The sequence below is a fragment of the Manacus candei genome, unplaced genomic scaffold (genome assembly GCF_025592945.1).
Source record: "Manacus candei isolate 608988 ecotype Guabito, Panama unplaced genomic scaffold, ASM2559294v1 h1tg000082l, whole genome shotgun sequence".
NCBI classification, from domain to species: domain Eukaryota; kingdom Metazoa; phylum Chordata; class Aves; order Passeriformes; family Pipridae; genus Manacus; species Manacus candei.
In genome coordinates, this window is record NW_026138130.1 from 2,604,900 (window position 1) to 2,620,870 (window position 15,971).

At 63.8% G+C, this 15,971-nt stretch overlaps 2 protein-coding genes across 3 annotated transcripts; one reads left to right on the top strand and one right to left on the bottom strand.

Moving 5' to 3' along the window:
* Positions 1-1,191: 1,191 nt before the first annotated feature.
* On the top strand, positions 1,192-3,621 carry LOC127481749 (2'-5'-oligoadenylate synthase 1-like). Its single transcript, XM_051811363.1, has 6 exons — positions 1,192-1,611; positions 1,786-2,086; positions 2,166-2,341; positions 2,422-2,660; positions 2,748-2,883; positions 2,968-3,621. The coding sequence occupies exons 1-6, from the start codon at positions 1,417-1,419 to the stop codon at positions 3,493-3,495; spliced, it is 1,575 nt and encodes a 524-aa protein (XP_051667323.1). The 5' UTR covers positions 1,192-1,416; the 3' UTR covers positions 3,496-3,621.
* A 537-nt stretch (positions 3,622-4,158) lies between these two features.
* Positions 4,159-15,694, bottom strand: SEMA3B (semaphorin 3B). 2 transcript variants are annotated; one of them, XM_051811361.1, is made up of 18 exons: positions 15,352-15,694; positions 9,440-9,567; positions 8,449-8,606; positions 8,310-8,372; positions 8,113-8,232; positions 7,945-8,038; positions 7,737-7,856; positions 7,277-7,422; positions 7,069-7,183; positions 6,913-6,982; positions 6,685-6,829; positions 6,357-6,576; positions 6,177-6,268; positions 5,963-6,004; positions 5,710-5,867; positions 5,543-5,598; positions 5,326-5,465; positions 4,159-5,237 (listed from the first exon to the last, which is right to left on the bottom strand). In XM_051811361.1, exons 2-18 carry the CDS (start codon positions 9,537-9,539, stop codon positions 4,797-4,799), a joined length of 2,280 nt encoding a protein of 759 aa, XP_051667321.1. In that variant the 5' UTR covers positions 9,540-9,567; positions 15,352-15,694; the 3' UTR covers positions 4,159-4,796. The 2 variants fall into 2 exon arrangements, with proteins under 2 accessions (XP_051667321.1, XP_051667322.1); XM_051811362.1 differs by lacking the exon at positions 15,352-15,694 and adding an exon at positions 11,270-11,437.
* Between the last annotated feature and the right edge of the window lie 277 nt (positions 15,695-15,971).

The following is a 15,971-nucleotide window of genomic DNA, read 5'->3' on the forward strand; positions in this document are numbered from 1 at the left end:
TTCCTGTCCCTGCCTATCTCTGCTCGGTCCAGTCCGTACCCCTATGCTGTCCCTGACCCTGACTGGACCCCATCTCCCTCTTACACATATCCCTGCCCCTGCTGCTGATGCTTCCCTGCCTCATCCTTGTCCCTATCCCTGTCCCTTACTGCCTCCTCTCCCTAGCCCCTGCCTGTCTTCTGCCAGTGTCCTGATCCCTTGCCCCTTCGTGCTCCTGCCCCTGTTCCCTATCCCCTTTTCCCCACTTTCTGCCAGCCGCAGCTCCCGGAAGCCCACTGTCCCCTCGCCTGCAGCCCCCGCCCGTCCTCCTGGCCCCGCCTGACCCCGCCCCGAGTTTCCAGGCATGAGTTTGACTATTCCTAGTTTGTTTGGACCAAGAGGGCACTCGCGGAGCGCTTTCTACTTTCGTTTCCAGCTAGGACAAGTCAGAAACCGAAACCGCAGTCGCGGAAGGAGCAGAAATCGAAACTCCCGATTCCCCGGCTCCGGCGCTTAAGGCAGCACGGGCAGCAACATCCAGCCTGCGCCTCCCGCTGCCGGGCTCGAGGGTCACTGGGAGCTCCGGTGATGCCGGCACCGGCTGCATCCCACTGCAAGGGAGGGCACCAGAACTCCTGGTGATGCTGGCACCAGCCATGCGCCACTGTCGGTGTTGACACCAGGATCCTCGGTGGCACTGTCCCTGGACATGTCTCATTGTCAGAAGTGACACCAGGGCCCCCAGTGGTGCCGGCATTGGCCATGTCCCATTACTTGGGGTGACTCCAGGACCCCCGGTGGCACTGGCACTGTCTGCATCTCATTGCCTACAATGATGCCAGGGCATCTGCTGACGCTGCTGACAGACACATTCCATTGCCCCTGGTGATATCAAGGCCCCTGGTTGCACTGGCCAAGTCCCATTACTCCTGGTGACACTGTGCTGCCAGCACGAGCCATGTCCCGGCACTGGCTGCGCCCCAGCCCGGACACCTGAGCCCCTGGCATGGGTACAGGCAGGCACGGGCTGGCACCGGGTCCCAATGGTGGGACCTCTGTCCAGCTGGGCACCCAGGGGAGACCCTGTGCCACCGCAGGCACCTGGGCTGTGAGGTCCTACAGGGTTCCAGAGCCAACCTCAGGCAGCCACCTGCACTGCCACCACCACTTCCATCGGATGTCAGGGTGATGCGCAGCCCCTCCGGCCCCCTTCGAGCCCCCGCGGTGGTGGCAACTCGGACACCCGGGGGACCCCGTCGGCAGGACCCGGGACCACCTTAAGTTCCCAGTGGTGACGGCATAGGGGCGGTGGCCTGGGGAGCTTTAAAAGCTGCTGCAGATACGAGCAGGCTGTGGGAGGCAGATAAGTGAAGGCAGGAGTGGGCATAGGAGGCAGCAAGTCAGTAGAGAGCAACAGGAGTGAGCCCACCTGGCAACATGAGTGTGGGCCAGGTGTCATTCATGAGCGGACTGAGTACAGTGTCTGCCAAAATCCTGGATGGCTGGATCGCGCAGAACCTGGAGCCCAGCACAGCTTTCTCCATGCAGGTGAAGCAGACAGTGAGGAGGATCTGCGACTTCTTGAAGGAGGACTGCTTTGGGACCGAAATCCATGTCAACAAGACAGTCAAGGTGAGTGCTGCCCTGCTCAGGGGCTAGCTGGCACCTCTGCTGTTGCCCTTCCCTCTATCCTGCTGCTCCAGCTCCTGCCCTGCCTCAGTTTCCCTTGGCAGTTCCAGGAGTGGTGGCAGGCGATCCCAGTGCTGAGGGGCAGCGGTGCTGAGCAGGCAGGGTATCTCTCTGCAGGGTGGCTCAGCGGGCAAGGGCACGGCCCTGAAGAACAACTCTGATGCTGATGTGGTGCTCTTCCTCAGCTGCTTATCCAGCTACCAAGAGCAGAAGGAGAAGAGAAAGAATATGCTGGATTTGATCAAAATAAGGCTGATTGCCTTATTTTGCAGGAAGAACTTGCAATTCACCCTGTGCATCAGTGAACCCCGTTACAAGGGTCCTGACAATGCACCACGCTCCCTCAGCCTCACTCTCTCCTCCAAGGAGAACGGAGAGTCCATTGATGTGGACATTCTGCCTGCCTATGATGCCTTGGGTAAGTGCTGTAGGCTGGCATGGGGCCAGGCAGTGGTGTCAGTGATGGGATGGCTCTCACCCTCCTTCTCGCCCCACAGGGCAGGTAATGGAGGACGCCCCGCCAAGGGCAGATGTGTACGTGGAGCTCCTGAATGCCTGCAGCCACCCTGGGGAGTTTTCCCCCTGCTTCACTGAGCTGCAGAAGAAGTTTGTGAAGCGTCTCCCTGCCAAGCCGAAGAACCTCCTGCGACTGGTCAAGTACTGGTACAAGGAGGTGAGGGGCTGCCCAACTTTCCCAGCTCCCATTAGGCACCCACCCCAGCCAGCTCTCACCCGTCTCTGTCTTCTCCCCAGCTGAAGCTAAAGAACCCTAGAGCGGACCTGCCCCCCAAGTATGCCCTGGAGCTGCTGACCATCTATGCCTGGGAGGAGGGCACAGGCTCCTGCGACTCCTTTGTCATGGCTCAAGGCTTCCTTACAGTGCTGAAGCTGCTGTGCCAGTACCAGGACATCTGCATCTACTGGGAGAAGTACTACTCGCTCAAGGACAGCAAGATTGGTGACCATGTCAAGGGGCTGCTGAGCAGCGACCGGTGAGGACTGTGTCTTATGGCACCTGTGCCACTGGCCCCATGGCACTGCCCAGGGCTGACAGCAGTGCCCACTCTTTGTGTTTGCAGCCCTGTCATTCTGGACCCTGCTGACCCCACGGGGATCCTGGGCCAAGGCAAGAACTGGGGCCTGATGGCACGGGCAGCTGCCAGCAGCTGCAGCTCACTGCCCTGCCTTGCAGGTATCCAGCCCTGGGAGGTGCAGGTAAGGCTGCCTGAGCCTGTGGGCATCATGGCCCCCCATCCCTGCCCCTGGTGGCTTTGCCAACCCACTCTCCTGTCCCTGCAGCCAGCCCGGCGCGTGAACGTTGAGGTGAGGCAGCTGTCGGGCACCAGACTGAGCTTGACCATCAGCCCCTCTGACACCATTAGGAAGGTGAAGGAGGAGATCCAGCAGAAGTGGGGCATCCCCTTTTGCAGGCAGAACTTGGCACAGCAGGAGCCAGGTAGGAACAACATCAACCTACAGGATAGCAAGACCCTGGCTGAATATGGCATCTTCTACAGCACCAAGCTGGTGCTGCTGCAGATCGAGCCCCAGGAGATGGAGGTCTTCGTGCAGGGTGATAAGAACCGCAGCATTACCTACACGGTGCTGCCCACCGACACTGTCCGGAAGCTGAAGGAGCAGATCCAGAGCCGGCAGGGGCCTTCTGCTGACCAGCAGTACCTCATCTATAACACCAGGGAGATGGAGGACCGGCACACACTGGCACATTACAATGTTCAGCCCAAGACCACCATCCACATGTCCCTGCGGCTCCGGGGGGGTGCAGGCCCCCAGCATCCCCAGTTCCCTGCCTGCTCACCCTCCTGAGCATTGCCCTCAGCACCAGCCCATGCCTCTGTGTACCCCGTCACACTAGAAATAAATGCCTTGGTGGATCCTTGGTAGCTGCTTGCTTGGTTGGGGACAGTGTCAAGTGTCACATGGGGTGGTGAAGGGGTTGGGGTCACCCATCCCCATTGGGATGAGGGGCAACTTCAATGCCACCAGCTGCTCGGATGGCACAGGGACACACGGGTGCAGAGCAGCAGTGCTGCCCAAATCCAGGGTGCCTGGTGGGGTCAGGGGTACCAGCCTGCTGTTAGCTGGACCACAGGAGAAAAAATTAGTGCTATCCTCTGCCTCATCTCTGCCTGCACCAGTGCCTGCCTGTGCCCATGCAGGGGGCTCAAGTGTCTGGGCTGAGGTGCAGCCTGTGCTGGGACATGGCTCATGCTGGTGGCATGGTGTCACCAGAGGCAATGGGATGTGGCCAGTGCCACCAGGGGTCCTGATACCACTGCAGACACCAGACTCTGAAGTCACCTTTGGTCACTGCCTTAATTGCTGCCTGTTGGCACTGGGGAGGCTTCGGTTTTCATCTCCCAGAAATGAAAGTGGAACTGAAAGCATGGGGACCTGGAAGCCTGGGAGGACCCCATCAAACTTGACGATATTCCTGCAAGTCTTGGCTACCCCAGCCCTCCAGGAGCTGCTGAACACCTCGCCTCTTGGCTCAATGCTGAGGGGTCCCCACTGTGGGGCACCAGACTGCCCCAAGTGCTTCCTGGGGCTCTGGGGCAGACGCGAGACCCTGGGCTGAATCTCTGCTTTATTGTGCTCAATTAGTACAAGGTCCCCTGTGCCACTACTCTGCACCCAGGGCAGTGGATGCCACCTTTATGCACCTCCACATCTCCCCTTTACACCCCCCTCCTCCTGCTGGGCCCCTGTGTCCCACCAGCGCCTGTCCTGCCCCTCCATGGTCCCACTCCTGCGTGCAGCCCCCTTGGGACCCAAGGGTGAACCTGCTGTGCTGTCCCCCTGCAGTGCGATGCTGGGGGGGCACTGTCTGGCCCTGCAGGTTTACATTCATCGTAACAGTCGTTAATAAATATTTTGGTGACTCTGCGATGCCGGCAGCCGGCTGGGTCCCCACCGGTGCTGGAGCCAGTGGCAAGGGCAATCGGCAGCCCCTCAGGGAGCTGCTCATCTCGGCTGCCCTCCTGTGGCCCCGGAGCTTCAACCCCCCGCCACTGCCCACGCAGTGCTGCTGGTAGGGCGGTCGAGGCTGTGCCCCACCTGCGGCCCCGCTCTTAGGCAGAGCCTGGCGCCCGGGGCCGACCCCCGGGTCACCAGGGGGATGCGCTGCGGGGACCACGCTCAGCCCGCGGCCCCTCATGGGTGCGCCGGCGGCGGGCTTTGCGTGGCTCCTCACCCTGCCCGCGGCCAGGGGGTCCGGCGTGGGTGCGGGGCGGAGGTGGGGGTCTTCCCCGGCTCCGGAGCCTCTGGCAGACCTTGTCTGTGGCTCCCAGTGGTGGGCGCTCCACCAGCTGGAGGAAGTCCTGGTACCAGACCTTGCGGCCGGGAGCCCCGGCGGTGAGCTGGGAGTCTCCAGCAGGTGCCATGCCTGCAGCCTGCCAGGCACTGATCACCTCCAGCGAGAGCCGCAGCAGGGGCTGGGTGAAGCCGTGCTCGGTGGCGTGGCAGAGGTAGAGGCCGGCGTCGGCGCGCTGCACGCTGCGCAGCAGCACACCCCGCTCCGTCCGCACCACCCGCTCGTCCATCTGCACCTGCAGCACCCGTGGGGATGGGCAGTCAGCTCGGCGTGGCAGAGCCTGGCACAGCCCTGCCGGTAGAACCTGGCCAGGGAGAGCCTACCTCTCGCTGGGGGTCATCCAGGGTGCGCTGGTATGTCCAGAGGACGCGGGCTTGCAGGGATTTGGGGACACACTCCAGGAAAGCGGTGCTGCCCTCCACGCCGTAGAGCTGCTTCTGGGGCACGCTGCCCCGCCGAGGGTCTGGGGGGACATGGCCTGGATGTCAATCCCCCACCACAGCAGGGTTGACCCCAACCTCTGTCTGGGTCCCAGCTCACCTTCAGAGCAGAGCATGTTGGGGTCACCGTTGCGGACGTCCTGCCGGCGGAAGCGCCTGTGGGAAGGTGGTGCAGGAGCAGGGGCTGCGGCAGCGTGACCTGTGCCCCTCACTCTGGCCTCAGGGCAGAGTGGCTGCCCTAGCACAACACACTGGCATGTCACCTACCTCTTGGTATTGGGCACATAGCGGGTGCAGGTGGTGCCATCCCAGGCGCAATATGGGTCCCGGGCCAGGCAGCACTCGGCACAGGCTTTGCCATAGGCACCGCAGCGGTGCAGGGGCAGCTGGGCCAGTGCTGTGGTGGAGCCAGCGTAGAGCTGATGCTGGGGGGAGAGCAGAGCTGAGCACCCCCATGCCACGGCACGGGGCTAGGCAGAACCATAGTGGGACATGGGGACACTCTGGGGTCCCCCCTTACCCGCTTGGAGGAGAGCTGCAGGCTGGTGATGGGGGAGGCATCCTGAGGGCAGAGCACGGGCAGGAGTTAAGGGTGTGTGTGGGAGACTTGGGCTGCCGGCTCCTGGCTCCCATGTCCTGGCAGCTGGACTGCCCTGGCACAACCCAGAGCATGGGCAGCACAAGGGAGTGCTGGGGGAAGGTCTGACTGGGGGGATGCAGAGCCTGCCTCTCACCTGGAAGACCTGCAGCTCCTCCAGCAGCAGTGGCTCCATGTGGTGCCAGCTCTCCTTGGGCACTGAGACCACCTTCAGCACCGTGCCCACATCTGTGGGCAGGGAGGGGTGAGCCCGGGGTCCCGGCAGCAGCATCCCCCTGCTCTCCCCCACTGCCTCAGCTCTGGGGTCACCACATACTTGTGCCAATGAAGAGGACATCGTAGTGGCCATCAGCAGCGGTGACACGGTCCACGGCGATGCGGGTGAAGGTGTAGGGCACTGCAGCTTGCAGGAAGAGGGGGCGCTGGCCGTGGGGCAACACAGGGTTGTACATCAGTGGGTGATGCCGAGCAAACTGGATCACCTCATCTGGGAAGTCCTTGGTGGAGCCGAAGGTGCCGAAGGTTTTGCTGGGGCACTGTGGGGAGACAGCAATGGCTAAGCAGGGTCTTGTATCCCAATGACCCCACCCCAGCTAGTGGCATCCCGCTGCTGGCACCAGCCAGGACACCCCCACACCACATACCATGCCCGGGCGGGGGTATGGCACACGCCCCTGGTACGACACCCACTGGTAGTTGGGACCTTCCTTGTGTGCAAAGGGGCCCAGGAAAGCCCGGCGGATGTCGGCCATGGTGTAGACACAGACAGCCGAGCCCTGGAAAACAGAGCTGGTGGGAGAGAGAGGGGATGATGTGAGGGGGCAAGGGGGGCACCACTGGGTATGAGCAGAGTGGTGGGGAGGGGGCTTGACCTGGATGTGGAGAAGATGGCGTAGACAAGAGGGTTCCGCTTGTCCCTTGTCTGCAGCAGGAAAACGTCCCCTGCAAGCAGGGAAGGCATCAGTGCTGCCCCAATATGCCAGCAATGCCCACAGCTACCCTGAAGGGCCGCATCCCTTTGCACTCACGGAGCTCATTGAAGTGAGTGTCTGCCCCATCGGGTCCTGGCACGGCACAGACAAGCCGAGCCTTCAGAAAGGTCGTCCACTTGTTCACCAAGCTGCGCTGCCCACCCATGTCATTCTGCCAGGGAAAGGAGGGCACCAGTGTCAGCAGCAGCAGGTGGCACCCCCGGGCTCCTCGGCCCCCAGCCCACCCGCCCACAGATGCCCTCACCCGGCAGATCTGGCCGATACGGGCAAAGCTGGTCTTGCCCAGCCCCTGCTGCCGCTCAACCGCTGTCTCACGGAAGAAGAAGTAGATCTTGTCGTCGTCGGGGTCTTCACTCTCTGGCACCCAAAAAACGGCCACGAACTTGGGCTCTGGGGACAGAGGGGTGATGCCTCCAATGCCTTCACTATCTCTGCTCCCCAGGGACCCTGGGACACCTGTCGGGGTCCCATGAGGCTGCAGAACCAACCCTGCCCAGCTGCTGGGCAGAGTGAGGATGGGACCCCACCAGATATCAGGGCTCTGCAAGGGACACAGAGACTCCTGAAATCACCCTCTGAAGGCATGAGAGGACAGGGTACAGCTGAGCCTGGAGAATTCATTGCCCTGATGCCTCCAGGGAGCAGCAACACCGTGCTGGGGTGTCGGTGGACCCCCTGCCACCCTCCCACTCCCCAGCACTGACCGTTGAGCCAGCGGGAGTCATGCTGCTCTGTGCGGATGGAGGGACGCCGGCCCAGGCTGCGGAAGATGGTAAAGTCACGGCCCATCAGATCGGTGGCCACCCCAGAGTAGAGCTCCTCGCCTGGCAGGCACCAAGGGAAGCGTTACGGGGGACCCCTCGGCACCCCCCTGCCGTGCTGCACCCAACACTGGGCTCGGCTCTCCCTTACCCACGAGGACGGAGGCGGCTGTGTGCCGGGGGTCGTACGGGCTCTTCCCCTTGCCGTCCTCAGTGTGGCGTGGGTCTAACTTGAAGATGGGCTCCTGGAGAGGGGTAAGGATGGGAGGTGGGCAGGTGGCAGCAGCCAGGGCCCATGGCAGTGCTGGGGGGGGCTCACTTCTGCATGCTGGCCGGCCTCCACAAAGGCACAGACGGGGTGGAAGGCACCGGTGCCGCAGGCGTACAGGTGGGTCCGGTTGTAGGGATGCAGGATCTTCACAAAGTTCATGCACTCAGTCTGGGGATGGAGGGCACAGGGGGTGAGGTGGTGCTGAGGCAGGCCCCTGGCACCCCATAACACCTCCCGGCACTCACGGTGATGTCCTTGCCAGCCCAGTTGCATTCTTCCCTCCACTCCACTGGAGCCGGCCAGTAGATCTGCAGGTGGAAAAGGGGATGCTCACAGCCCCCAGTGTCCCCCAGGCTGCCCCGCCAGCATCTCCCCCACTGTTACCTTCCTATTCCGCTGGTTGATGTCATCCAGGGCCAGGGAGAGGAGGTGGTTTTGGGCACCAGCGAAGAGGCGGCCACGCTCCTCGTCCAGCAGCAGGGCCTCATAGCAGCACGAGCGCTCAAGCGAGAAGAGGCGCAGCCCATGGCGAGCCCGCAGCTCTGCCGGGACCCACCGGCACTGATCAGCCCAGCCCCGCCACCGCCCAGCACCTTCCCCTGCCCTAGATACACGCTCCAGAGTGACCTGGGTCAGGCCATGGCCATCCCCTCCCCCAAACCTGTCCCACTGGCTTGACCAGCTTCACCAAGCCTGAGCTGGTCCAGCACCCATCCCCACGCCAGTCCAACACCCATCCCTGTGTCCCCTGACACCCATCCCCATGCTCCCAGTACCCATCCCTGCACCACCCACCCGGCAGCAGGCAGTGGGGGAGAAGGGGCCATTCCCTGCCCTGCGGAGCTAATCCCACCACGGCGGGAACAAACAGCCCTTTGTCAGGCTGGGAGGAGAGCTCTTGCTGGGACCCGCCGCTGGACAAAGCCCCCTGCGCCGTGCCAGAGCCCACAGAGTGGCCAGTCAGGACACGGCACCAGCCCTACTGCCGGCACGGCGTTCTCACCAGGCATGGCACAGCTGTGGCTAGGGAGTGCCACCACGGTACATGTAGGGGTAGGGGCACCTGAGCTGCCACGTCCTGGGGGGCCGGGAGTGAGGTCCCAAGTGCAGGCATGGCCCCAAGGGCATGCAGGTGGCCCTGGAGGAGCTGGCATCAGGCAAGGAATGTGGCAGCCAATACCAACACGTGGTAGCCCGCGGGGAGAGCGGCAGCAGTGCCGGGAAGGCATCCGTGCTGGTGTTTCACACCCCTCCCACCACGCTGCCCCCCCAGATGCTCCTGTCCCTCGGGATGATGCTGGGTGCTGCTGACACGGAACCGGTGCCCCTGCACCTGACCCCACGTCCCCCCACCCTGCCCGTGTCCCACGCTCACCGGGAAAGGTCAGCTTGAGGCGGGGGGTGGCAGCGGGCGGGGGGTGGCCGGCGGCGAGGCCGCGCAGCAGGAGCAGAAGCAGGATCATTGTGCGGCTCATGGCCGGGGTCTGGATGGTGGCGCTGCGGCTGGGGCAGAGAAACAAGACCTCAGCTCGGGTTACAGCCCCCTCCCCGCTGTCCCCAGACCGCGATCCCTCTCCGATGCTGCTGATGGTATCTGGAGAGTCCCGAGCATCGGCACAGGGCAACCCCAGGCATGGCACGAGGGGAACCCCCACTGGGCTCGACCTAGTGATTGGAGGGGACATGAGCCAGCCACATCCCTTCTTTAAGCCCTTATTAATCCAACCCCAAAACTAATGGGCTCTGGGAACAGTTCTCCTGCTCCTACTCCTTAGGAAACTGAGGCAGCCCAGCTGAGCAGCATCCAGCCCTCCCCATGCCTGCCTGAGCCTGTCGGCAGGAGACTGCTGGGCTCTGCCCATTCCTGCCGGTAAGCACAGAGCTGTCCTATAGGAATGGGGACAAGGACAGAGTATGCACCAAAGTGGTGACAATCAGACAGGGCAACCTGGGCGGTCAGTGGGCTCCTAAGCACTGGACAAGCTGTCCATCATGGGAATCATGGGGTCCCATGCCTCAGTTTTCCCCACTGCTACAGCCCCCACCATTGGTCCCTGTCCCTCCTTGTACCACCCTGTGAATTGGAGCAGGGTTTGGGGGGCTCTGGCTAAGTGGGTGTCCACAATCCCCAGAGGGGCCCATGCTGGTGTGCCCGCCACCCTGATGGGTGCCCACCACAGGGTAGGGAAGCGTTTCTCTGGCTCCAGCAGTAGCATGTTCTCCCCTGGGGAGTGGGAGGTGATGGTTATCAGAGCATGAACTGTGCCAAAAAAACACAGATCCCACCTTGCCCCTTGGCCATGCTGCAGCACTTCCCTGTGCTGCATGCGAGGCACAAGCTGGGCTATGCTGATCATCAGTCCCTGTGGATTTCACTCACGGCACACCACAGGGGCCTCACTAGGACACCGGGTGACAACCAAGGCCCCACTGCAGCACCGGGACACAGTGCAATCACTCCAGGCTCTGCCGCCCTGCTCAGGCACGGCCTGACCTGGGCACCGGTGGGTGCCAACCTGGAGGGTCACACATGCAGAGCAGTGCCCGGCATGGGTCGGGCACATCTGCTGCTGCCTGCACAGTTCCTGCAGGCAGGGGCAGCCCCGTCTGGGCTGGCAGGTGGGGGTGAGCCCGGGGCAGGCAGCGGGCAGCAGGCAGTGGGCAGCAGGCAGCGAGCAGGGCCCAGCCGGGCGCAGTGCCGGCTCTGGCTGCCCGGTGTCCCGGAGCGAAGGCGGCCGGCGCTAATGGCATTTACAGAGGCGCCGGGACGAGCCGCGGGACCCGCCGGGCTCTGCCAGCCCCGATGGCTGCCGCCAGCCAGGGCCATGCCGGGGTACTGGGGGCCTCTTGCCTGCCCAGACCTGCCAAGCGGTCCGGGCAGACCCCCGGGCGCGAACCCCCGGGCGGGGACCCCCGAGCACGGACCGTCGGGGCACTGACCCGGCTGTCACAGAGGGCAGGGTGGAGGAGCAGGCAGCAGCGGCAGCACCACAGACGCCCGGTGCCAACCCTCGCAGATCCAGCCCCCGAGACCCTTCGTACCAGCCCCGCCGCCGGTCCTCGGTGCCAGCAAGAACACGAACCCCGCCGCCAGCACCTTGGTACGAGCCCGGGCAGCCCCCCCGACGGCAGCGCAGAGACCCCAGCCCGGGACAACCCTCAGCCACCCCCGTGCCCTGCCCGTTCCCCAGTCCCCGATACCCACCTGTGTCCCGGCTCGGCTCGGCCCGGCGCGGCCCCGCCCGCCGCCTCCGCCGGGAGGGAGCGGGGCGGCCCCGCGGGGCGGGGCGAGGCGGGGCTGGGGGCGCGCACAGGGACACGCACACGCGTGTGAGAACATCCACACACTGGCAAACGCGCGGACACCCTCACACAAACACACAAACACACCCGCGTGCGAACGCTGACCGTCACTCACACACTCACACAGCTGTGCTGCCACCTCACGCAGCCCGGGGTGTAACCGGCAGGGACACCCCCGGTGGCACCCGCTGTCCCCGGGGCAGAGCTGAGGATGCCACGCTCAGCACACGCGTGGCACAGCACAGGAGTGGCGGGGCTACCTCCTCCCTGGGGCAGCTGCCTGCTCGGGAGTGGGGTGTGGGGGTCGTGCCGGGGGGTGCTGGGACCATACTGGGAGTGTGGGGGGCCAGTCCCGCGCCCCATTCAGCTGCAACCCAGATGTCTGGCCCGGGCCCAGCACGGAGCAAACAAAATTCCTCCGCTGCCTCCCATTTTCCAGCCACCGCTGCCAAGAATAGCAAGTGCCGAGTGGTGCCGGCAGCGGGGCCACGCGTGCCTCGGCGGGCAGGGCTCGGCGCGGGGGGAACCCGGGCTGCCCTGGGGGCCACACCTGCCCTGTCCTCACCGTGCCCCTGACTGTCCCTACCCGCGGGTGTGGGAGTCCAGGAAGGCAGGTCCAGCATGACTGGGGAGGCAGAGGTGCAGGCAGGGGTGCAGGCAGCAGCGGGTGCAAGCAGTGCAGGGTGAGTGGGGAGGCAGGCATGCAGGCAGAAGCGGGTGTAGGCAGGTGCAGGCAGTGAGTGCCAGCAGGCAGCAAGTGCAGGTGGGCTGGCAGGCAGTGCAGGCAGGTCAGGTGCAGGTGCTGGCAGACAGCTGGCACAAGCAGGCAGTGGGTTCAGTAGGCAGCGGAAGCCATGCAGGCAGGCACAGGCAGGCCAGCTGCAGGCCAGCCACAGGCAGGAGGAGCTGTGCCAGGCAAGGTGCCTGGGCAATGCCCTTCTGTCCCACTGCCAGTAACCCTTCTGCTGCCAGGCCCAGTGCATGTTGGCAGGCTCTGCCTCAGCACTACCACTTGTTGTCCTGGCTGTGCCACAGTGCCGAGTGCCATCTCTGCTTTGTGGGCTGCAAGGGGTCAGGGACAGCGAGGGGGATGGGGGCAGATGGCAGGGGAGCACTGGCACCAGTATGGCAGGCATTACACTGCCATAAGACTTTGCCCAGATGCCACAGCAGGACTTTGGGTTGAGTGGCCCCCACACAGTTGGGCACGGCATCCCTGTGCCTGGTGTCCCAGGATGGCAGGCTGAGATGGCAGGGATAGGGACATCGTGTCCAGCCCTGCACAGTGGGCACATTCCTGCACTGTGCCAGCACTGTGCCTCAGTGTCCCTTCACCCAGCTGGGACTTTTCCAACCACCGCCACTCCCGGCACGCGTGGCGAGGTGGCCAGGTGACGTCATCACCACCCCAGCCCTGGAGCCCTGCGGGGACCTTGCTGGCAGTGGCTCCGCCTGGAGAAACCATCAGGCGTCAGAAGGGCCGGGCTTCCATCCCGGAAAAAACGGCGCGGGAGGGACGCGCCACGTCGGCCACCGGCCACCCCTTCCTGCCCCACAGGGTGTTCCTGGCAAGCGCCGGAGCCACTGGGCGCTGGCAGGGTGACGGTCCCCAGCTGGAATGGGTATCGCCACCAGCATCCCGCCCTCATCCCTGCACTCTCTGCCAGCCCGCCAAAGGCGTCCCGGCCAGGTGTCGGTGGCCTGGCCCCCTGCCAGCGCGGGGGTGTCACCGCCAACGGCACCAGCAGGTGCTGGCGCCTTCGCTCTTTGATCCCGTCCCTGCCGCTGGCAGATCCGCACCCAGGGATCGCTGCCTCGGCCAAATTTCCCCCGGCGGTTCCGGCTCCAGCGAGCATCGGTAGCTCCGCCGGCAGCCGCCCCAGCCCCCGGCAGTGTTTGCGGTAGGAAGCGGCTCCTCTCCACCTCCGCAGGGCTCCCGAGGGCAGCACGGCAGCAGGCAACGGCCAACGCTGCTGCATTTCCTGTGCCCGCGTGTGAGCCAGAAGGGAGTCCACCTGTGGCATGGTGTTGGGCTGTGGGATGGCACGGGCTTCATGTGGCCACCACATCACTGGTGTAGGGGGAGGATGTGCCAGGCAGGGGACAGAGCCTGTGGTGCCCCAAGTGTGTCAGTGCTAGGGCTTGGCTGGCAGTGAGAAATGTGCCCAAGCCATTTGCATCCTCGTAGCACAGAATGGTGGCAGTGTCCCAGGGGGACACCAGCTCTAGGCTCACACCCTGTCTGTGGATACACCTGCCCTGACCCTATGTCCACCCCCCATCATAACATGCTGGTGTGAGACCCCAGCAGCAGAGACCCTTGTGGCCCCAGTGCATTCCTGCTGGGATTAGGTACCGGCTCCCGGCAGTGCCATGCTGGTGTAGCCCAGATAATCCCTTTTTAATTGTCCCAACCCCGTGCTGGGCTGATCTGGGCTCCCCAGGGGATGTGGGGTGTTGAGTGCACCCCAGTGCCTGAGTACATCCAGGGTGCTGTCATCACATGTCCCTGCTGTGGGACCGAGCTGTGGGGTACATGTGAACCTTTGGGGTGGTGATGAAGAAGGAGGCATCCATCCTCCTGGTGCAGCACAATGGCTTTTAGGGAAAGAGAGGGATCCTGGTGTCACAGGATCCTATCCTACTGACCCAGGGTGACCATCTGCCCTTTGGCTTTGTGTCTGCTGGCAACCAGGCTCTGGGGCAGGCAGAGGGGCCATGTCTCATGCACTGAAAACCACTGAGCCTGAAGCTCCTCAAAATCACACCAGTGGGGCAGGAGCAGGACATGGAGGGTTTCTGTCACCAACCCAGCCCTCTCCCTATCCCAGTGGGAGGGCAGGGGAGAGGCTGGCTTATCCCCCTTGACTGCTGCCCTGCCCATGCCACTTCGGTCCTACCCTGCGCCACACCGACCAGTGGCATTCAGCTCCTTCAGCTTTAAAAATAGGCTAGTGTCCCTGCCACGGCACAAGTAATTTTAGCCAGGGCGTGTCCCGCTGGGAAGCATGCAGGACCATTCATCTGCTCCTGCTGGCCCAGCTGCATCCACACCCGGGGCTGATGTCAGCCCCTTGATGCCCACTTGCTCATCACTGCCCCAGGGCAATGCAGTACAGCCATGGCCACCTTGGGCACAGGCATTGTCTGGTGGGATGGTGAGGGCAGGGGAGTGAGGATAGGTATGTCCATCTACCCCTTAAGCCTGCCTGCTCCCTGTCCTGGGCTTCTTGCCCCCAAAGCCTGTGGCACCGGGGAGCACAGCATCTCATGGCACCCATCAGCACCCAGCCAGACAGTGGCAGAGGAGTCCTGGCACTGTGCCCTCTCCTCTCACCCTTCTCCTCTCACCCTGGCCCCCCAACACAACAGCCACTTCAGATCACCTCCCACAGCGCTCCCGCGGGGCTGTGCCGGCTGGGAAGGCTGCGGGGGCCGCCGCCGAGCATAATGGGGCTATTGACGGGTGAGCCAGCGGCCCCAGCACGGCACAATAGGGCCTTGTCTGCTGGCCCGGCTCCCGTTCCTGCCCTGCCCCATGCCCAGCTTCAGGATCCCCCCTTTCCCAATCGCCAGAGACCTCACCCAGGTGCCAGCCAGGGCAAGCTCTGCCTGTGACTGAGCCGGTGAGCACAGTGAAAGAGCCACAGGTGGAAATGCACTGGGTGAAACCCCTTTTCCTATAAACCAAGAGGCATTGCTTGGGAAACCTCCCAACACGGCGGTGCTCATCCCAGCCACCCCAGATGGGACAGGGCTTAAGAGTCCCTACTCATCTGTGGAGTGACAGAGATAAGGAGGTGTCACATGCCCAGCGATGCCTCCACTTCCTTCTAGGAACCGTGTTCAAACCCACTGGCATGCAGCACACACTGAGAGGAGGCAGGGACCTCACCACTCCCCAGGGAGCTACATGGCCTCAGTCCCCCAATCCCATGGCCCCTCTCGGTGGGTCAGCCTGGTACCCCAAATCCGCAATCTCACCTGCTATGGTGTGTGGGCTCTGCCGGAGCTCGCCTGCCTCCTTGCCCGGTGGGTAAGCTGGGGCTGTGACAGCCGCCTGCTCTTTAAACCCCAAATCCCCGGTGCTGAGCGCCAGTCCCGCCAGCGGCGGGGGTGGAGGGAGGGGACGCAAAGCCCGGTCCCAGCTCCCGGGGCCGGCACCAACAAAAGACAACTGTGCTGCGTGTCCTCTCTGTGCACCCAGCGACCTGGCTGGCTGCTCGGGGACAGCCCCTCGGGACCCCGGGGCTCCCTGGGGTGCCGCCCCCTCCTCCGCCTGCACTGGGAGGGTAGGAGAGGTGTGAGCAAGCCCTGGATCCCCGATCACATTTGCAAAACATTCCACTCTCCCCAAGGACGCTTCCCTGCCTGCTTGGTCCTGTTCCTGCCAGGAGGAGTGCCAGGGCAAAGGTGCACGTTTGAGTGCCTCATCTGTCCCTTTGTCTCACCTGCTCCTGCAAAACCCAGCCCAGCAGGGCTGGAGGAGGAGGGAACGGATGTGGCTGCTGCCACACTGCCTGTTCTAGGGGAACTCACCTCGTGGTACCCCCATAGCTGCCCTGGGGCCGGCTGGCTGCCTGCGAAGCATCCCTGTGGTCCGA